The 18,523-nt window shown below is 37.8% G+C and overlaps 1 protein-coding gene across 2 annotated transcripts in view; it reads left to right on the top strand.

Moving 5' to 3' along the window:
• Window positions 1–17,980, top strand: part of LOC145480967 (3'-5' RNA helicase YTHDC2-like) — a 29,945-nt gene extending 11,965 nt beyond the window's left edge. For both annotated transcript variants that reach the window (XM_081459320.1, XM_081459325.1), the window contains exons 15-44: window positions 80–145; window positions 288–405; window positions 978–1,035; window positions 1,429–1,519; window positions 1,820–1,871; window positions 1,990–2,025; window positions 2,367–2,447; window positions 3,044–3,126; window positions 3,595–3,700; window positions 4,354–4,473; window positions 5,462–5,504; window positions 6,140–6,262; window positions 6,823–6,929; window positions 7,320–7,414; window positions 8,335–8,440; window positions 8,887–8,957; window positions 9,612–9,749; window positions 10,080–10,344; window positions 11,041–11,136; window positions 11,665–11,755; window positions 12,082–12,121; window positions 12,904–12,959; window positions 13,129–13,172; window positions 13,756–13,825; window positions 14,314–14,372; window positions 14,471–14,524; window positions 14,896–14,950; window positions 15,050–15,146; window positions 15,556–15,640; window positions 16,136–17,980. In XM_081459320.1, coding sequence (XP_081315446.1) covers window positions 80–145; window positions 288–405; window positions 978–1,035; window positions 1,429–1,519; window positions 1,820–1,871; window positions 1,990–2,025; window positions 2,367–2,447; window positions 3,044–3,126; window positions 3,595–3,700; window positions 4,354–4,473; window positions 5,462–5,504; window positions 6,140–6,262; window positions 6,823–6,929; window positions 7,320–7,414; window positions 8,335–8,440; window positions 8,887–8,957; window positions 9,612–9,749; window positions 10,080–10,344; window positions 11,041–11,136; window positions 11,665–11,755; window positions 12,082–12,121; window positions 12,904–12,959; window positions 13,129–13,172; window positions 13,756–13,825; window positions 14,314–14,372; window positions 14,471–14,524; window positions 14,896–14,950; window positions 15,050–15,146; window positions 15,556–15,640; window positions 16,136–16,609 — 2,980 coding nt within the window. In that variant the 3' untranslated portion in view covers window positions 16,610–17,980. The remainder of the gene's footprint in view (window positions 1–79; window positions 146–287; window positions 406–977; window positions 1,036–1,428; window positions 1,520–1,819; window positions 1,872–1,989; window positions 2,026–2,366; window positions 2,448–3,043; window positions 3,127–3,594; window positions 3,701–4,353; window positions 4,474–5,461; window positions 5,505–6,139; window positions 6,263–6,822; window positions 6,930–7,319; window positions 7,415–8,334; window positions 8,441–8,886; window positions 8,958–9,611; window positions 9,750–10,079; window positions 10,345–11,040; window positions 11,137–11,664; window positions 11,756–12,081; window positions 12,122–12,903; window positions 12,960–13,128; window positions 13,173–13,755; window positions 13,826–14,313; window positions 14,373–14,470; window positions 14,525–14,895; window positions 14,951–15,049; window positions 15,147–15,555; window positions 15,641–16,135) is intronic.
• The last annotated feature ends 543 nt before the right edge of the window (window positions 17,981–18,523 follow it).

The raw sequence follows: 18,523 nt of genomic DNA, 5'->3' as shown, positions 1-18,523 counted from the left end.
ATTATTTTATGTTGTGTCTTGCCCACTCATCCTGTTTGTTTTGAAGTCAGATCAATATGACTGTGTTATCCTTTCTTAGGACTGCAATAGACTGGGCCAAGAAATGGGAACACACTGAAGTCGTTGAACTTCTTGAGTCGACCTTGTAAGTACAGCATTCAATTAACACGTCAATTGTTGCAGAGGTCCAGTATAAGATTTTTGTTCATGTGGGCTGGCCCTGGTGAAAAATATGATAATTCTTGGTTAATATTGATTTCCCCATCAACCATATCAACAATCCTCAGGTCATCACCAAAAGTGCCATATGTTGATGAAACAGCTTTAGAAAAGGAGTCTAACGAATTAAGTGAAGAAAGCAAAGAGTTGCTTTCCATATATCACAAGACGTTTGATGATGAGAGGGTAAGTTGTCTTTGATGTTCATTTACATGTAAGTGCACTTTCAAGAGGATTATTTTGTTATTGAGAAAATCGTGTTTCTGTCAGTGACACAGGGATACTCAGAAAAAGAAATCCAACGCCTCCAAATTGGAGTCCAACCTAAAGGTCAGCACGCACCCAAGAACAAGCCCTGTGATTATTTCCCGCAACAAGTTGTTGGGACAAGTTCCTTAGTGTGAACGTGCCATTTTTGTCAAATATCTAGTCACAGAGACCAAATTTGATCCCTGCAGCTTGTTCCATGGATTCAAACTGGTTTCAATACTTATAGAAGGGCCAAGTTCCTGCAACTGGTCCCTCACAAGCGTTAGTGTGAACTGTTTGCGGGACAAGTCCCGGGGGGGGGGGGGGGTAGTCCTCAGGATTTTTCCCTGCATGAGTGCTGACCATAAGACCTTCTGGTCAGTAGTCCAGATGCTCTACCACTGAGCTGCAGGAGACTTGTGGAAACTGAGATCATTAAACTACATGTAGGTTTATTTGTTGTTCCACCACAGATGAGGAATCCTCTCTTAATATCGATTTCTTCACAGGTTGATCGTGATCTGATTATCAGTTTGCTGACATATATTTGCAATACTCAGCAAGAAGGTTAGACTTTTGAACAGCCCTTACTACCTGCACCTTACAAGCAACCTATTCATGGCATAAACAAAGCCGACAGACAGACCTCAAACAGATCAACTTAACTTGACTAACAACAGATGGATCAAAACTTACTGGAACCAACAAATGACTGTTGACAAACTTTACACTTATCTTAGAGCCAATGCCATTATGGCTAAACTGACCCATCAGTTTTAACAGACCAGACTTATTTATAACACCATCAACTGCTAAGTGACAAAGTTCGCTTTTCATTTGTTTCTCGTGATGACTTCCACACAGGTTGTTGAAATGTTAGTCACCAACAACAGTTACTAATCTCTTCAAGTCACTGGAACAATCTTACCATACAAGCTAAGTAATCAATCTTATACACAGGTGCTATTTTGGTGTTCCTTCCTGGCTATGATGAAATTATTACTCTTCGTGATCATTTGACAGCTGATAGAGAATTTGGGAATTCAAGAAGGTATTGCTTCATCGAATTGTATTCAGATATCATCATTGTTATATCATTCAATACAAAATGTTCTAGGCACAATGGACAATCTTTGGTGGTTCTTAGAATGTTTTAGTCATTTAAATATATCAATAAGCCATTACCAAGTTGCTATTTCCCTCTAATTCAAAACAATCCCTGGTGTACAACCTTTCATAAAGAAGAGACTTTGATTTGCAAGATGATATGAACATGCAAAAAAATCTCATTTCCATATGAAAGGTTTGAAACAGAAATACTGAGTTGGCTATTTCTTTAATACCAAATTAGGTATCAGATCTTCACTCTTCACTCTTCTATGCAGCCATCAGAACAGAGAAAGGTAAATATTGTTACATACAATGTAGATTGGAAAACGTGACTCTTTTATTATTGCAGTCTTTTCATTTCTACTTGCAAGGCTGGTATGATGTTTTACTATTTTCCTTTTCTTTTCCAAGGTTTTCAGAAAGCTACATCATACTATGAGAAAGATTGTAAGTTTAAGTTACCCTAAATTATATCCCATTCATCTTCTTTAATTTTTTTTTTTTTTTCATTTTTCTGATGCCTGTAACCTTATGTTCAACATTGGGGTAAAGATAGTTACTTTTTCCCATTTTTGTTGTACCCCAAAGCCTTCTAGGTAGAGACCAAATGTTTTTCCCAATGTATAAACTTAAGATCTTCTAAAGATAACCCATAACCCTAAATAAACTCTTTTAAACCCTTGGAAATCTTTTGACTAGTTCTTAGCTTAATTTGAGATATTTCACAGTACCATCGCTTTTTAACTTTTTTGATAAGTGAATGCTTACAAACCTCTTCTTCTGCACAGATTCTCTCTACCAACATAGCAGAGACAAGTGTAACAATAGATGATGTTGTGTTTGTGATTGACAGTGGAAAAGTGAAAGAGGTACAAAATTAAAGTTATGTGCAGCAAGTATACAATTTTATATGCAAGACAGGGCTATTATGTGTTACCCCACACAACTTTTTCACAGATCTCAAAAAGTGTTTCTCCCCCTACCAGCTGCACGTCTGTCTCACCATGTCATCCCTCCAAGGTAGACCTGTTGGTGTCACAGGCTGCCTTCCCACACCTGGCATTCTGTCAGGTTGCTTGGAGCCACCTACAGTGTATGCACCACAGTGTAAGAGTGCTTTTTGTGGTCTTAGCAACCAACAAATAACCCTGCCCTCACTCATCCAAGTTCTCTCAATCTGAACGTCATCACAAAAGCCACTAACCCACCCATCCCCTACAGTGTGGCATGTATACAATAAATATTGAAAAATCTAAACGTAAACAAAATCTTATCAGTTTAGTACAATTCCTCTTAAGGAGGTAAAATAGGTCCCATACTTCAAACTCATAGACTCCAGGCCTTTGCTAATCCCCGGGCCACACTCCTTTGCTTTTCCTCAATGTTTTGTCAGTCTCATTGGTGTACTATGATTAATTTGTTGGAAAGTATATGAATAACTGACTGAGGGCTTTGCTTCTTAAAGAAATCTTTTGATGCCTTGACATCAGTGTCCACACTGCAGCCTGTGTGGGTGTCCAAAACAAGTGCAATTCAGAGGAAAGGAAGGTGATCTACTTTGCATTTGCAGACTTCACATTTCATCGTATATGAATTTCTTATTTCTATTCTTGTGATACATGCATACCAGGCATGTTCTGGGTTTGAGTAATATTATTGCACCTGCATAACAGTCTTACCATGTTTTAAAGAAATCAGGTGAATCATCTGCTACATATGGTTACATTGCATGTAAAGGTTACTCTTCAAAATTAATAAAGGGAGACTATTGAAAATCTGCTATAGTGTGTCAAAACACAATTAAACATTGTATTCGTGCATGCACTACTACATGCATGGTGTACTTACATTCGTACACTTGTGCACAATATCGGAGGTTTTATTAAATTTTCAATTTTGAAGAGTGTGCTCAAACGTTGGAGTTCTACTGTAACATGAGGCAACTTGTAATTGATACCAGCTGTGAATCAACTATAATTTTGAGTTTACCATTGCTGCTATTGTTTATTTTCCAAGGGCTGGAAGATGCTCCCCTGGCATTTGTTTCCATTTATTTAGCCGTGTTCGCTATGATAGTTTATTGGAATATCAAATTCCAGAATTGCTGAGAACACCACTGCAGGTAAAAATGTTTAAGAATAATCTTGTTATACATGCAATGCAATAATGAATTTAAATGGATGCCTTTCTGCAAAGGGAAACTTGTGGCTCTTGAAACCTGAAATTGTATTGTTCCTTCTGGTAATCAAGTTCAGCTAGTGACAGTATTTTGCACTTTGATCATCATAATTATGAAAGCCAATAATGAACTGAAAAAATGCTAACATTCACAATGGCTTTCACTGTTACCAATCACAACCCACGGACCTTTTAACAGCATTAAATTTAATTTCTTGTTTTCTGAGACATTTCTGTAGTAAATACAAGAAGTGGATGGTAGCATAAGATGCATTACTGTTAGGTGATTAGCTGAGTTAGCAAATATGCAATAAATATTGTATCACAAGTCACTTGAAATGCATGATGTTATACTTCCAAGTTTCTGTGTTGGCCCTGTTAGGTATGAAACGTTTGGTAATGGTTGAAGTTCTTTAACTTTGTTCCTTCATCGAATTTCTTATTGATACAGTAATAACTCAACATCATTGCAAAGTAGCATTAATACGGCATTTATGTGCTCAAATTTGTTTATCAAATCGTCTTTACAAATGGCTGCCAACTGCATGGAGAACAATGGCATCACTGAGCAAGTGTTATTTGGTTTTTGTTGTGCAGGAACTTTGTCTTCATACAAAACTCCTGGCATCACCTAACACCTCAATAGCTGATTTCCTGTCAAAAGCTGCTGAACCACCACCATTTTTGGTGCTCCGCAATGCTGTTGCCCTGCTGAAGGTCTGTTCAGACAATTTAAGGCTTTTTTCACATTTAAATGTGATGATTGTTTCTTTGGCCACCATAGGGTGCAAAGATAATATCCATATTATGGCAAAGTTTTCTAAATTCTGCAGCAGCTCACAGGGACTGTGGAGGGGATGGATGGACAAAATACATGCCTGCTTGTGGATACGAATTTTATCTTCCAGTGTTCAACTTGATATCTCACTCATTTGCTGCATTGACTCGCGAGATGCATGTATTGAGTTGAACACGAGGAGATAAAATTCGTATCCACAAGCAGGCATGTAATATTCTGTTTATTATATAAACAAACTAATGACAATGTTTTTGACGATTTTTTGAAGATTTCCAACCACTTTCCGAAGATTTTCCAAAATTGTTCCGTAGGCCAGACGAACACTTTCAAACATTTTCCAAACATTTTCCGAAGATTACCAAAGATTACCAAAGATTGCTGAAGACAACTGAAGAAGATCCGAAGATGTTTCAATCATACATCAACAAATTTAAGTGTAGTTAAAGGGACAAAAGAAAAATTTTGTCAAAAAGGAATGATATCTTCACAGTGTGAAAGATAAAAATAGTATCTTCACTGCACATGATGGAGATATGATTTTTTAGTAAAAGGAAAAATCCTGGTGTATTTCACTGGTGCTTATATAATAAATGGTGACTATTACATGAAATCTGAGTTAAAATGGAATTTGATTTTAGTGTTACTTTTATAATGTAACTACCTCAACCAAGGCAACCTATGCAAAACAAATGAGAGAAAAAGCCTCTGCTGTTGGCAAAAAATATTTCTCAAGTTATCCTAGAGAGCTGCACACTACAGAAACAATAAACTTGTGATCAGTTTTCTTGTTTTAACACTTTAATGCCATTGGGTAATGTAATTGTGGGTGGTCTTATACAATCAATATCATTTATCCATCCAGTACATGTTGCTGATGTTTTCTTTCACATTTGTTTGCTGTTTAAGACTATAGATGCTTTGGATCAGTGGGAGGATCTGACAGATCTTGGTAAATACATTGATTCATAACTTTTCATGATAACATTACACAGGATGAAAAACATACTTGTATGCAAGTGTCATACTTGTAGCCTTAATTGATGTTGTGGCATCAGGCAATGACAAACATGAGATAACCAATATGTTGTGTATATAATTTATTTCCTTTCAGTGGTAGTGGTCAATTTATCTGCAATGGCAAACCTATTTACCACTGAAAGGTACATGTCCCCAAAAAAGATTCATTCACTTCATATAATTTAAACTTTGAATCAAACATTAATTGATGTAAATTTTCCCAAAATTCCAGTGATGTACATGCAACTTGTAGTATTTTTCCAGTGTGCATGGTATATAAGTTCAAATATCCAACTACAAAAGGCACTAAACTTTCGATAAAATAATTATTGTTTTCTGATGGCAGATTTTCTATATGCTCTTCCTTTTTTTTCATTTTGTACTTGAATACCTTGTTGTCTGCTGGCACTTGCACGACTGCAAGAAACATGCTGCTACAGATCCACAATTTGTCATAGATCCACAATTTGTGCAAAGCAGTATCATCTAACATCATAGATCTGCAATGCGTGCATAGAGATAAATAAACGGAGTATTGTCTGATAGTATGTTGGAATGCCCCCACAGGTCGTCATCTTGCAGACCTTCCACTAAGTCCACAACTGGGGAAGATGATTTTGTATTCAGTTGTTCTCAAATGTTTGGATCCTGTGGTAACCATAGCTTGTGCTCTGGCGTACAGAGATCCTTGTAAGTAAAAACTAAATTGATGTGTCGTTTCTTTCAATAAGATCTATCACCTTCTGGAGCTCCAGTGGCTATTCTGTTGTGAATCAGCAGCTTTCAAGAATTGACTCTACACTGACTCCTGTCGTTCAGTAATGGCTCCTGCACCAAGGCAGCCAGCGACTTCCAAAGTTAATAAAAGCATTGATGTGCATGAGACTAGGCATCTTGGGACTAAAAGATATCAAATCAGAATAAGGGATATCTACAACAATAACTGTAACTCAAATGTCTAAATTACCACTAGCAGTATGCAATACCTTCTACAGTTCAGTTCTTCCTTTAGATACCAAAGCAAATATGATGTCTACCTCTACTGTCTGCACAGTTCATTTTGCCCTGCAGGGATCAGATCTTATGTATTTAGCTACCCCTCAGTGTATAACAGATGTTTGTCATGAACAGTTCACTTGTTCATGGAGATGCCAAAAGCAAGTGTGTATTAAGTGAAACTTGTATAATTGATACAGACAATTGGGTAGAACTCTGGACTTGTCTTAAATATACCTTGTATACTTTTGCAGTCATCCTACCCATGTACCCATCAGAGAAGCGTGCTGCAGCTGCAGCCAGGAAAAGATTTACTTTGGATCCATTCAGTGATCACTTGATATTTGTTCAAGTGTTTAGGGTGAGTCTGTGTTACCACCTATGCATGGAAAATGAGTCACTGTTAGTATGCATACAGTCATTTAATGTTTTGAACAACAGAAATAATGCCTTAAATTGATAATTGGCAGACCAATCATTTACATGGACTTCTCTACAAAAACGGAAGAATCATCTGATCAACAGATGATTACCACTCAAGTTACCACAAACTTATTCATCAACCACATTCAGTTTTTGTGTACCCTTCAGGTAAGATCACATCTTGGGCCTCAACTGCAAGAGAAAAGGCTGTCTAGCAACGTCAAATGTTTGTAGGGCTGAGTCATCTGAATGCCCACAAGCTATTCTTTCTCAAGATTACTCTGACCCGGCCAATCTGGCGTGACAAATCATCTTGTCTTGTTTACAGGGCTGGCAACGAGCAAGATCTGAAGGTTCTGACAAAAACTTCTGCCGCAGGAATTATTTGTCTCAAGCCACATTAGAAATGATGGCAGGAATGAGGTAAAAAGCTATATAGATATAATTTTCAGTAAGCAGATCTTGACAGGGCTTTCTATATGTTTGTAGTCATCTGGTTACATCAATCTGGAAATTCTTGTAAGTTCTAACATTTATTCAGGCCTGAATTCCAGCCATTTTGTGCGCACTGCTGATAGGGTTTTAAAACAGCAGGTTTTCAGCTAACCTTTAACATCAACTTTAACATTTAGAATAATTATGTTGTTTCGTTGGAGTTTCACAAAGGAACTGAATATTTGGGAAGCAAAAAGAACAACAACAACACAAAAATAGGAGCCATACATGTGTAGGTGATTGTGTCCAGAACAGGACAAAAAATTCCTTGGGCATTTATATAACCTGTCAGGCAAACCTCTGCCATTCTGGGGCTCTGTCTTGGTCTTATAAAGAGGAATTCATAATAAGCCAGCACCTCTTCTCCTGACTGTGACTCCATAAAAACACAGTCTAAGAGCATTTCTAAGCAACCCTGCAAGCTGACAATTCACCCTGCACCTTCCAACGCCTCATATATACGCATGTTTTATGACACATAACACCATCAACTTTCCTCTTCACCTTTGATACTATTATGATATTTGAATGCTCTAGACTCTTTCCTTTGAGACATGAGGTGGAAATTTCAAGCCGTCCATAGATAATTGAGAACTTAAAACAGCTTTATAGGGCTGGGAGTAGGGGGATGCTTTTTATTGTGATTTCCCTCTGTCTTATTCTTGATCAGCCCAGGCATTTTATATTTGACCAGTATTTGCCACCATTAGATTCCCTCAGTACACTTGTCATATTTGTAACATTCAAGCAACTAAAATTTACGTATCGTATCATTTTACACAGCTCTTTGAATGTGTGGTTAACATTTGTTATTGTTCAACGTCATTTTTTTCTTCTTTATACCTTAGGTCGCAGATTCTTGGCCAGTTAAAAGTTGCAGGTTTTATACGGCCTCGGGGTGCAGGAGACATCAGAGACTTGAATTCAAACTCAAGTAACTGGGCTGTTGTCAAGGTATAGCTCAACAAAAGTTCATTTCTAATGATTTGTTCAAATGACTTCACCTCTGATTTCCTCATTATTATCCAATTCTTTAAGTCTCGTGTCAACTGTAGTGACGGTTGTCTGTGTTCAGCTATAGCAACAAAATACAGCAGAATATGTTCTGTACAAAATGAAAAACAAAGGGAATTCATTGGTATGAAATCATTTGTAGGGTATTGTTTCCCACTGGATGGAATGTTAGTCTGTTGCATGCTAACCAGCCTTTTTTAAAGTGACCCACAACAAAATGCTGATACACATTTATACTTATTGATAAAGAAGAAGAATGTGAAAGAGTAGGTTTTTCAAGCCAAACAGGCCAATAATAGTGATTACTATATAAAGAAACTAATTACTTTAATTATCCTTTATGAATACGCTTATTAAGTGATTAATAAATATTTATTTGATGACAGGCAGCTCTTTGTGCTGGAACATATCCTCAAGTGGCTCGTGTGGATAGAAGCACCAAAAAACTCACAACACAGTAAGAATCATGATGAGGCATTTCCCATCCAATTAATGAAATCAGTAATGACTTAGATATGCATTCCTTAGGTGTTTGTTCTCTGTTAGGGGCACTGAACTTCTTTCAAAGATGTCTTGGAGATCTAGAACAGCATTGTTGAAAGATCACACTTAAGCATTTCACATGCTCTAGACTCTTTGCTAAATTCTGATTTTGATTCAAAATATTTTTAATGTGTGTCCAATGTCCACTTGTCTTTGCTCTGAAACAACAATATTATGAGTCAAACATTTTTTTTTCATGTAACTGAAAAGAAAATCGACCATCTCATTTATTATGATTGCAAGTTTGCCACTGATTGACAGTCCACTCCAGCCTAGAATAACTACCATAACTGCCACAAGCCTCTTGAAGCTCAGTGGTAGAGCATCTGGACTTGTAACTTCAGTAGAATACCAAAGGTTCCCTCCTCTCTGGAGAACTTGCATTCTTTATTTTCTGAGTATACCTGTGTCAATGACAGAAAAATCATCCCATTGAGCATGTTTGTAGTAGTTATGTACATGTAACAGGATGAATCGAAAGTTTGCAGATCACTCTTACTTTTCTTGTTCTACCTTGAAAAGAGGGTTTATAGATCTGTGGTTTAATATTTTTTCACTCCTTTCACAGGAAAGAGACTAAAGTGCGATTTCACAACTCTTCCATCTTGTACCAGTCCCCAACACAAGGGGATTCCATGACTGGTGCTCTGGCCAAAGCTATCACCAAACTGCCATCTGATTGGCTGATTTATGAAGAAATGGCAAGGTGTGTTTCTCTGGTAGACCAGCAGTGTTGTTAGTGTTGTGAAACATCATGGAAGAGATTATGTATAACTAATGATTGTGTTACTCAGCAACTGGTCACCAAATGGAGGTTTCTGCACAAAGAAACATGAAAACTGATCACAGTGCAACTCTAGGGTTAAAAGACTTGGGTTCATATTTCATCCACTTCAGATTAACTTTTCCATTTATTTTTTTTCTGTTTACTTCAAGAATGATCGCATATTAACCATTTTCTCTTCAATTTTATGTTGTCCCTAAATATCGCACCTTGTATTAAAGATTGATACAATGATGATCACCCTTTCAACAGGCTGTACACAACGGTCACAGTCAAATGCTGTACACTAGTGTCTCCTGTAACAGTGGCACTCTTCACTGGGCCCAGTCTCTCCTCTGAACATGTTACCCAGGACCCCTCTGTAACCCGTGACAGTGAGAGATATCCTGGAGAAGGCCTGGGACGAGAGAGTGAGAGCAGCGATAGTGACACTGAGGAAGCAACAGGAGAGAAAAAAGAAAGCAATGGTGCTGTTTTCAAGGTGGATGACTGGATTTCACTCTCAGGAAACCAAGAGGTTATTATGGCTTATTGAATCTCTGCTTCTCTTTTTTAATGACCCCCCTCACCTGGAGTTAGTTAACCCTCTCCCCCTTCCATGGCTATTTAGACTGCTTCCATCGTACTTTTCTCATAAGATCTGATCTCAGCAAGCAAGAGCATTAGCACTGTAAGGATAACTATTACATTATGATGGGGGAATAAGTGAAAAAAAAGAGAAAACAACAATTCTGTAACATGCATTTGCATATGGTTGAGTCATTGGCCATTCTTATACTAGGGGATGCATTATCCGTCCAGGAGGATAATACGTCTTCACCGTTTTTATACTAAAGACGCATTATCTGTCTGGACGAACTTCGACAAACATTTGTAGTTCGTCTGGTTATGTGTCTCAATCATAAAGACGGGCACAAGACGTATTATGTGTCTAGACGAACTATACTTCTAAATTCGTCTTGAACGACAAACTAGGAGTGATAGTTCATCTAGACGGATAATACATCTTGTGCCCGTCGTTATACTAGAGACACATAAGCAGACGAACTACAAATGTTTGCTGAAGTTCGTCCATATGGATAATGCATCTTTAGTATAAAAACGGCCATTCAGTTCTCATTCAGCACCCAAGTTGATTTAATTATTTGTTGATAAATATATGAGGCATTTGATAAATTCTTGATGTTTCCTAACTGTGTTTTGTCCACTGCAGGTTGTAAACCATGTGGCATATCTGCATCACAAGTTACAGGCACTGTTTATTAGAAGGATTCGATCTCCTTCCAGACCATGGTCCCAAGTGGATGAGGTAAAGACAATGAAATCAGTTTGGATCCCACGCCTTTAGACGCTTTGCATGTGTCAGTGGGTTTAAAAACGGGTCTTTATTTTAGATCTATTATGCAATCTTGATCCATCAAGCAAAAGATTTTCCTGGCAAGTATCCCACACTGTGCAAAAAATACTTAGTGACATATTACACTATATTTAAAGCATGATATTACCCCCCCCCCCCTCCCCAGTACATTGTTTTTATATGTGATCACTAATCATTAGTATTGATTTCAATAATTTAAATTTTGGTTATACTGTGTGTTTCATGTGCTGTTTAAATGGTAGACACTTTGCTTCAGGACAGTCTATAGAAAATTGTCGATATGAGATGTTTCATAACCTGATGCTATCATGAAAGTTAGTTTCAAAAACTTTAAAAAATCCTTTCTTAGTCTATGGTCTTGTAAACTGTTGTGCCAGGCTATCTAAATATCTGTGCAATATTTTACTGTTTGGTTTGTCTTACCATCTACAGCGTGGGAGTTTTATATGTTTCTTATAGATGGTTGTCCGTGCAGTGTCAGCAGTTTTAACAGCTGAGGAACAAGTCATGAATCCTTCATTGTATCCACGCCAAAGGAGAACAAGGCCAGGTATTGTGACTTTCTTCTTATAGATATCAAAATTCTTGTTACTGTTTCTATACATTTTCCATCATCTCCATTGGTGGTTCATATTTGCTTTGCAAAGGAAAAGAGTTTAAGTCAACAACTGCCATGTTTAAGTTGGCCCACACTGTCAGAACTAATTTCAGTGATGCCGGCCAGGGTTTGAACTTAGACTGGTCAATAATAAGTCAAGTGCACTAACCGTTATTCCATGACATCTCCCAAGAACAAATCATTTGCCAGTAAATCGCTGTTTGTTCAATAGTTCAATTTTAAAACAAATCAAAGTTGAAATTTTGTTACCCTTGCAGAAATTGAAAGTGGACCTGACAGGCGATCTAGGATTGAAAGGTATGGTATGATGTGCTTCATGACTTATGTACTGTTGTCAAGGAACTATGTATTTTTCCAGTGGACTGTAATATATGGAGCTATATAACATTACAGTCAAACCTCTCTTCAGAGACAGTTACATAATGAAATTATTATGGACAGCAAACTGACATGAGAATTCATATTGTCTATACCTCTACAATTCAGACACTCATTTCTTTGCCCTTTGTGTCCTTTGGAAACCCCAGTAGGTTGTACTACACAATCTAGATTGCTTTCAGGGTCTGGTCTTGATACTTTTATTGTAGTCAGAGGGTGAGTTGATCACTGAAATGTGTAAAAGCTTGCACATAATGATATTTAGTGCTTACCGTTACCGTTACCGTTACCGCTACCGTTACCGCTACCGCTACCGCTACCGCTACCGTTACCGTTACCGTTACCGTTACCGTTACCGTTACCGTTACTGTACATGGGAGATGTGGGGGCCTAATGGTACGTGCACTGGACTCAAGATTTAGCAGTCCACATCCAAGGCTCGGTGGGTACTTGTGGTACGTTCTTGGACAAGACACTTTACTCTCACAGTGCCTCTCTCCACCCAGAAGTTAGATATTAACTACCAGCAAATTGTTGGCCATTTTTGAATGCTGGCGAGTAGCAATACTCCTACAGAAACAAGAGTTAGGTACTGAGAGCTTGAGCCAGTAAGAAATTAGAGGCTTTACTTACATGGTTTCTAAAGAGAACACTCCCTAGACATGTCATTAATAGCATTATATTATGTCTTCCTGTTGTAGGCCCCGCCAAGTAGAACAGTTTTCTCCTTCTCGGGAACATCCTAGAGACCCCTCTGGTAAGCAACTATAAGTTTGCGTGCCAGTTCGTTTGTAAGCATTGCATCTTCCTGACATTTTGCATTGATCCTGCAAGTTCAAGTGAAATGCTGATTGCAATATCATAGTACATAAGTACAAAGAGTTGCTTCATTTGATTTATTTATACTTAATGGTGTACTTATTCAGGGTCAAGTCCTCGCATGAAAAGTGAAATACCATCATCCCCTCAAGTAAGTCAGTTAATAAATAATACATCTGGTATTGCTGACAGGGCTGAATATGAAATCTGGCATTAGTTTTAAGAGCCTCACCAACATTCCCTTAAGAATTACAGTACGGAGTTTCAAATAATATGACTCTGAAACTTCAGAAGCACATTAAATGATTTTTTTTTTCCACTGGTGTAAGTCTCGGTATGGTGATAGAAAAGTTGGTGCTGTACATGTATTATTTTTTGATACTTATCAAATACATGAAAAAGGAAGTCTGTAAATTCTCTTTACCGGATGTCATACATTTCTCTTAATTTTAGCTGTGAGAATTTGTTAGTACTTCAGACAATTAGTATTATTATTGATGGCTTAATTAACAAGGTCATCCATCACCTGGTCGGAACTTAAAGCCATTTCAGGCTGTACTCGCCTTTTTTGTTTTATCTATCATTTTGTTGCATTTCTTTCTTATAATTTTGTATCTGATATGAAAGGTTGAATTATAAATGTTGATGAAATGAGTAAACTTCGCATTTTGCTCGTGTGATATTCGTTATAGACAGTGAATTAGAAAACTGTTTTTCTTTGACCCATTAAACAGAATGGGAGCAAAGTGGCGGGTGACAGTTGGTTGTCAAGGCCAGCTCCACAGTCAGAGAAATTAGGTGAAGGTTAGTACAGTATTTTCATTTGTTAAGTTATGTGTATAACTTGTGAAAATAAAAAAGAACATCACCAAAGTCATTGCTGCAATAACCTGTGTAGCATGTGTTCTGTAGAAGTGGGCAAACAAGCAAGTTCGATTATGAAAGAAATTGGGGCGAGAGCAAAAGATCAATGGAGTTGGTGGACGTAGAGCAAGCAAAGGAATGCTTGCCCGCAAACCCACAATTCTGAGAAACACTCACTGATTTTTCACAATTAAGTTCACTCATTGATTGACAGCACCAAGTGCTAATTTCTCTTTGGATTAAGTCGTAGTGTCGACGAGTTTGAAGCTTTTTTAAAATCAAATGACAGAATTTACTCCTGCTAATGTTATTTTATCTCATGTGATGTACGATAGATTCTCTGTAAACATTTTGTGATCCATGTATGCAAGTTACAACATGCAACCAAAAATTAATCAGGGGCACTTGGACTCTGCTTGTATTTTCAGCTCGTTACTTTATCATGAAGTGTAACAATCAAAGAAATTTGGACATATCAATGGCCAAGGTAACCATGAATTTATCTATCTTTCAAAGAAGTATGTCTGGTTGGATTTTAACTCTTCCCAATTAAGACTGTCATATGCATGTTGCTTTTCTTTAAAGGGCATTTGGGCAACAACATTGGCCAATGAAAAGAAGCTTAACAGAGCATTTAAGGTAGGGATGCATGTCACTTATATACTCGTTGGTTAAAGTTATATAGTCAGATTCATGAATGAAAATGCCCTGTTTTGTGATTTTTGCCCATTTTTGGTGCTGTTATACCTGGCTAGTGTTTCTATTGCTAGGTGGTCTTGTTTATGGATGCCCTTTGGAGTGGAAAGGGGAGGGGGGAGCTGGATCTGTCATGTGGGTCATAATGGAATGCTTCTTCAGAGTTGAGTGATGGTCTAATAATGGCTGTTGCGTGAAAGACACAACAGGGGTGGGATGAGGTGTCTCCTGGTACCATTCTGCCACAGGTTTCTCAAACTCTGAAAAAGGACAAGCATCTGAGTAATTTAGTCACATTACTAAATTGTTTTCAGGAAACCAAGCACGTCATTCTTGTCTTTTCTGTGCAAGGAAGTGGCCACTTTCAAGGTGATAATTTGACAAACTTTTGTATTGTAATAATGATTGTGCTCTGCAACAGAATACAATACTGACAACTTGTCATCATTTACGGTCCCTTTGCAACAGGCTACGCACAGATGACGTCACCCATTGGCAAGGACAAATCTCCTGAGTTTGGTTCAAGTTCACTGAGTGGTGTTTTTAGTGTGGAATGGATAAAAAAGTATGATCATGATTTATTTCTGATTTTCAAACTTTCTTTAAGAGGCAAAGCATAAACAATGATCTATACTAATATAACAGGGTAATAAATGCTCAAATCAATAATGCTGAGAAGTCACTTTTCTAGGAAGGAAAGAGGAATAAGTATTCAAGTTTTATCTGTAGATATTTGTACGCAATTTCTTTGTATATTTTTCAATATAGCATGGAGAATGAATAGGAAAGATAATTTCAATAATCAACTGGGACACTGTCCCTTTATTAAACTCCATATTAAACTGTTTGAGCCATTGGAGAATGCAATTTCTACCCTATTTTACAGCTTTCCTCTGTCAATGTCTCAAAGAATATGTACATGTAAAGTAACACACATGTATAAGATGCATTCCTCTCTCTCCCTTATTCCATAGAGCCAGTATTCCATTCCAACAAGCTCATCATCTTGTAAACCCATGGAATGATCACAAGAAGGTGCAGATCAGTCGTGATGGACAGGTCAGTCAAATAGTGGTCAAACACAAACTTCTAATGACACGTCTGGTTTTCATGTCTTGAAGTTTAAGTTTGGAGCAGTAAAAATGTGTAAAACTTGTGAAAAAAAGTGTTAAAAGAACAGTGGCAAACCAAAATATGAATTGATATACAACAGTGCACATATAGGTGTATTAATTGCTTCACATTACACAGTATACAAAGATTGTCTTTTCAGTGACAGTCTCATCATTTGGCTTGGAAGTGGAGGAGTTCAGATAATTGAGACTTTTACAAGTGACAGTACAGCCCCCACCCAGTGTGTCCATGTCATTGTGAGGGCTGTTCAGTTACAGCTGTAACACTCTAAGAAATGTGACAAATTGTATAGTATAGGGGGAATTTTAAATCACTTTCCATGTCAAAGTTATTAGGAGAGCATTGACAAGAGCCCTATAATTATAACCTTGTTATGTTGTGCACTTAAGATTCCTGACTGTCAGGTATGTTCAATTCTAGGAGTTAGAACCTAAAATTGGTGAAGACCTCTGTAAGCTGTGGGATGCTGACCAAACCAATCTAAGTGGGCGTACCCCGAGAGCAGCCAATAGCATGAGCAGACGAGGCAAGCCTTCTGGACCGTCTCAACCTGAACCCCACCCCTCTCCTGGTCAATGGCAAGGTGCACAGTACACTACTATGCAACAGGTGTATGCTACCCACACCCCTTCCATGCCAATACCTGTCCCCATTCCTTCAGCTCATTCCCGTCACACCATCACTGCCCCCTACCCTCGCCATCAAGTTGTCGCAGCCCAACCCATGGCGGTACATCCAGCTGTTCCCTTCGGGGCTCATGCGGTTGCATTGCAGTCTCAGTTCCGTCCAGCAGGTCCCAGGTTTCCAGGAGCCATTGTGCAGCCACCTCATATAAGGACAATGGGTCTGCCACCACGGACCACAAGAGGGTCATTTAATCCAGCCAGGAAGTAAGGTAGACCATGCCTTACTGGTTATTCTACACCTGTTAAGGTGATTGTCAAGAAACCTCCTCAACAAAGCCCAATGTGAATCCTAAAAGATCCTTTGAAATACTGATAACTAGTGGTTGTTTCAACCACAGTTTTTTTAGTCTCGAACAATCTAACAGTGGTGATAACCAATATGGAAAATTCACCGCCTTGGTAATTATTCTCCTTAGACCCACAATTACATCGTTTAAAGTTTGCTTACAGTGGGTGGCCACGACATGGTCCAGTAGAAGTGCACGTGCAGTCCCGTTGTAAGGGGGGTTGTTCTAGAATTTGGCCTAACTGAGGAACCAGAAATAGACCACCTTGCAAAATATGAAGGTTCCCTCTTTTAAGAATCTGGGCCCAATGTGGTAAATTTTTTATTATTTGAAGTATTCACTCAATGGAGTATGCGTCTCCAGGAAATTTTATTTACATTTTCATTTTTTTTTCAAGGGTTCGGTATTGCGACATATTTGTCTTGCACATCAGTTAGTAGTTGATTTGGTTTGATACGTCATAAAAGGAGAAAAATGACATGAACACAAATCGGAAAGTTGCAGAGGAAGAAAGTGATACAGGCAAGATGATACACCATCTGCATAAGCAACAATACCAAAGTAAAAACCATGTATTCCTTCCTAAACCCATAACTTACTTATCAGAATCCTTTGGTAAATTTTGTACATGCTATATGTCGCACTTTGATAAACTTTGTGCGCCAATACTTTTCCACCTGAGGAAATCCCAGAATGCTGCACTCTAGAATTAACTCTTTTGTGCTAATCATTAATCCTTCTGTTTAGAGATGTGTTTGCTTTTTGTTGCCATTCCCACTGTGGTAGAACTGTCAAGTTGCATGTCTCATTGCTTAATTTGTATGGGTTGTGAATGATTTAATGAAAATGGATCCAAATACTCAAGAGAGTGTAAGGGATTTTCTGTGATCGTGTCGATTTTGTTGAACTCAGATTGAAGAACAAGTCAGATGTGTTTATCATCCACAATGTAAGGGAGTTAAATTTAAATGACATGAGCATTGGTCATTCAAAAGTTTACAAAAGGAAATTTATTTAAACTAAGTTTAATATATATTTTTCACAAGGAGTTTGTAACAGACTATGACCTTTATGAGTTCTAGATTTACTGCTAAATACTGCTAATGCAGAAAACATAGCACTGGAGTTAAAACCAGCTGTCCTATTTTAACTTGTTTCTTACTCAAATTACTGTCAGGTTGGAGGAAAAACTCCAATAAAATTTTTCTCTAAGGTAGAAAATATCAGCTAAGTAATGATAAACCAAAATTAAACAAGTAATGTTACAACTAAGAAAGATGAAGGCAGATTAAAATGTCCAACTTGATTCAAGGTGCATCATCCAAGATGAAACACCTTTACGTAAAGTTCTACTATTAATTGGAAAGATATACAGCTATTTTTAATTAATTAGCCTTGTAGGGTAAAAGCCTCAAGCTTATGCGACAAGACTGAGGCAGAGAACTTTTGCCTTTACTGGGTACTTATGAGGTATAATGACACTGCAAACACAGTTTCGTGTATTTTCGTTTACTTCAGACATGTGCTTACTTTAGCCACACTATACATTTCAGACGTAGTTTTCCCAACTTCCAGCCCAGCACCTCAGGGTGTTATGGCTACAGAGAATGGAAAGTGAATTTTTCCAACTTAAAACCATGTAAACAGTCAAAGGAAAGCTACAGAAAATGGTCTCATGAGAGAAAAAACAAATACTCAACATTAAAAAAAAAAAACACAAACAAGGAGATTGTCTCCACACCAATATGTAAAATTCCAATGACTACTCTGAAAGCTCTTTGGTCTTGTCGCATAAGCTTACCGCTTTAAACCAACAGTGTTAAATTAGAATACCT

The sequence above is a fragment of the Orbicella franksi genome, chromosome 1 (genome assembly GCF_964199315.1).
Source record: "Orbicella franksi chromosome 1, jaOrbFran1.1, whole genome shotgun sequence".
Taxonomy (NCBI): Eukaryota; Metazoa; Cnidaria; class Anthozoa; order Scleractinia; family Merulinidae; genus Orbicella; species Orbicella franksi.
Note: the sequence above shows the minus strand (reverse complement) of the source record. Positions and strands in the feature narration are given on the sequence as shown.